The following is a 2,297-nucleotide window of genomic DNA, read 5'->3' as shown; positions in this document are numbered from 1 at the left end:
AACATAATAACCTCTAACTGACTTTTTATTGTCGGGACAACAAGCCAAGTCATCATTAGAAAATCCAATCAAGGATACCCTTTCACTAGGAGCAAATATGAAGACTATGCTGCATATTTAAGATTTTGAAGTAGTTATGAGGTTATTTCCCCTTTCTCATCAGTTGTCTCAACTGTGATGAATTCTTGCGGACAAGCTTTTTGACCATTATGACCACAAATGATGGTAAACAACATAGTCTTCCATAAAGAGAAATTGTTTCGATCAAGCTTGAGTTAAAAGAGATGGCTGAGAGTGTTACTAAAAGGAGTCGTAGCTGTAACAACATGATGGTCAGAATTGAGAGATCTGACTCTGTCCATTCGACATTGGCGAGGACCTGAATGCTCTAATACCAACTTAAATTTTGAGAGAAATATATACTGTGAATAAAACTCAGTGATATCACCATTATCATAAATAGGAATTAATCTATTCTCTTTACTTTTCCCATGAACACGGTTGTGTGTTTTACGCAAAGAAAACAAAACATATAAAATGAAAACATATATTGCTTTGTAATTCAACTCAAAATGAAAGTTTGGAAGATACATATACAATCAAAACATTGTAGTAGTTGATTTATGTATCATCAATCTATAAAGTAGAGAGGTTATTTAATTTATTCATTTTATAAAATTACAAGTGTTATTTATTAGTGTAGTATGAGAAACAGTTTCACCTAGAAACCAGATAAGACCTAGCAATACGACCATTAGCTCCCTTGGGAAAGAAACCCCCAGGCACACGTTCATTACCATTTCCATACACAATTCTAAGTATCTCCGCCGGTGTCCTTCCATACGAAAGCGAGTCTTGATTTGCAGAGAGTACATTTCCAGAAACTTTTCCTTCAGCGCCTAAATCTATTGGTACCACAAGCCCTTCGTCTGTCACATCAGTTCGTCCCAACCTGTTCCTTAGCTCAGAAATTCGTTCTGTGAACTCTGCCACAGTTATGTTATAAGGCTCCACTGTCATCTCCTTACGCTCATACAACAATGCTCTAATTACAGCGTCTTGGCCTGATTCCACACCCAAAAGACCCGCCAAAAGCTGAACGAACAATTAATTAATGTAAAATAATTAAATAATTAAGATTTTTGTGATATATTTTGAAGAATAGAGAAAAGAAAACTGTTAGTGCTATGTGTTTTTCTTTTTTGTGGTAGTAAATAGTAATTAATAGACATGAATGAAATGAAATTTTTGAAGCTTACACTCCTGGAAGTAGGTTTGTTTAGGTTAGGGTTTGTTCCAACGTAGCCAGTGAGTCCAACATAGGGAACTAAATATGATGCTATAAGAAAGTTAAGGCTGTTTCTGTAAGGATCAAAGGGAGGTGTTATCTCTCTCCCAAATGCATCCTTTATTACTCCTGCAAATACTGATGAACTCAAATTCAATAGTGGCCTTGGGAATCCTTTTACTGTATGTTGAATAGCCCTGCATTGCATGCATATAAAACTCTTTAATATTTAGAATCAAAACAGTATAAACTAACTATTATATATGTATATGAATATATATAAAAAAACAATAATACCTCAAGTGTCCAACTTCTTGGAACCCAAATTGTGTAATGATATCTGCTGTGATATTGTCCAAATTGGCCTTTGTAGCACCGACGGGAGGTGGGCCACCCTTTGTCAAGTGTGGAGCAACTCTGTCCAAACCATAACCCAATGCTCCATACAAGAAGAACTCAGTTTCCAAAAACTCAAGATTCAAAGGGAATTCCAAGAGATCAACATCAGAATTTAGGACACTACTCCCAATATTATTATTTGCTAGGTATTTTGGGAGGAGAAGGACTAGCACAAAAGCAACAATTGAACTGGCCATTGACCCCATATGTGAACTCATACTCATACTCATGTAAATAGTATATATATATTGTATTCCTTAGTTTTGGTGATGATGACTCTAATGTAAGAATACGTATATTTATAGATGGAAATGCATTAGTAATATTTTGTAGTGGTGGACGTTAAGGTGATAATGTCACCTATTAATTTATTGAAATTTCAAAAAATAACTTTTCAATAATAGGCTTAATGGAATAGTTATCCGATGCCAATTAATGTGGTGGCACAATAAATTGATGTGGTTTTTTTTGCTGTAAATTTTGTAATTTTTTTTGTATTTATTAATTACAATTTTATTTTAATTTTTTTTATTTTAGTTGTCATTTATAATAAAAGTTTTATTACTCTAATTTTCTAGATTTTAGTATGTCATTTAATTTTAATTGTAAT

At 33.5% G+C, this 2,297-nt stretch overlaps 1 protein-coding gene across 1 annotated transcript; it reads right to left on the bottom strand.

The window, feature by feature from the left end:
* Positions 1-554: 554 nt before the first annotated feature.
* LOC133031117 (ferritin-like catalase Nec2) lies at positions 555-1,927 on the bottom strand. Its single transcript, XM_061104454.1, has 3 exons — positions 1,586-1,927; positions 1,260-1,485; positions 555-1,095 (listed from the first exon to the last, which is right to left on the bottom strand). Exons 1-3 carry the CDS (start codon positions 1,915-1,917, stop codon positions 718-720), a joined length of 936 nt encoding a protein of 311 aa, XP_060960437.1. The 5' UTR covers positions 1,918-1,927; the 3' UTR covers positions 555-717.
* Between the last annotated feature and the right edge of the window lie 370 nt (positions 1,928-2,297).

This window comes from Cannabis sativa, chromosome 9 (genome assembly GCF_029168945.1).
Source record: "Cannabis sativa cultivar Pink pepper isolate KNU-18-1 chromosome 9, ASM2916894v1, whole genome shotgun sequence".
NCBI lineage: Eukaryota > Viridiplantae > Streptophyta > Magnoliopsida > Rosales > Cannabaceae > Cannabis > Cannabis sativa.
The sequence above is the reverse complement of the archived record's forward strand: the minus strand, read 5'-3'. Positions and strand labels throughout refer to the sequence as shown.

What these genes read in the sequence shown, in the direction of transcription:
- LOC133031117 (XM_061104454.1), bottom strand. Translation starts at nt 1,917, where the DNA reads ATGAGTATGAGTATGAGTTCACATATGGGGTCAATGGCCAGTTCAATT. An exon ending in CAAGAAGTTGGACACTTGAG is followed by an intron (nt 1,486 to 1,585) that starts GTATTATTGTTT and finishes CATGCAATGCAG; the next exon opens with GGCTATTCAACATACAGTAA. An exon ending in ACAAACCTACTTCCAGGAGT is followed by an intron (nt 1,096 to 1,259) that starts GTAAGCTTCAAA and finishes TTGTTCGTTCAG; the next exon opens with CTTTTGGCGGGTCTTTTGGG.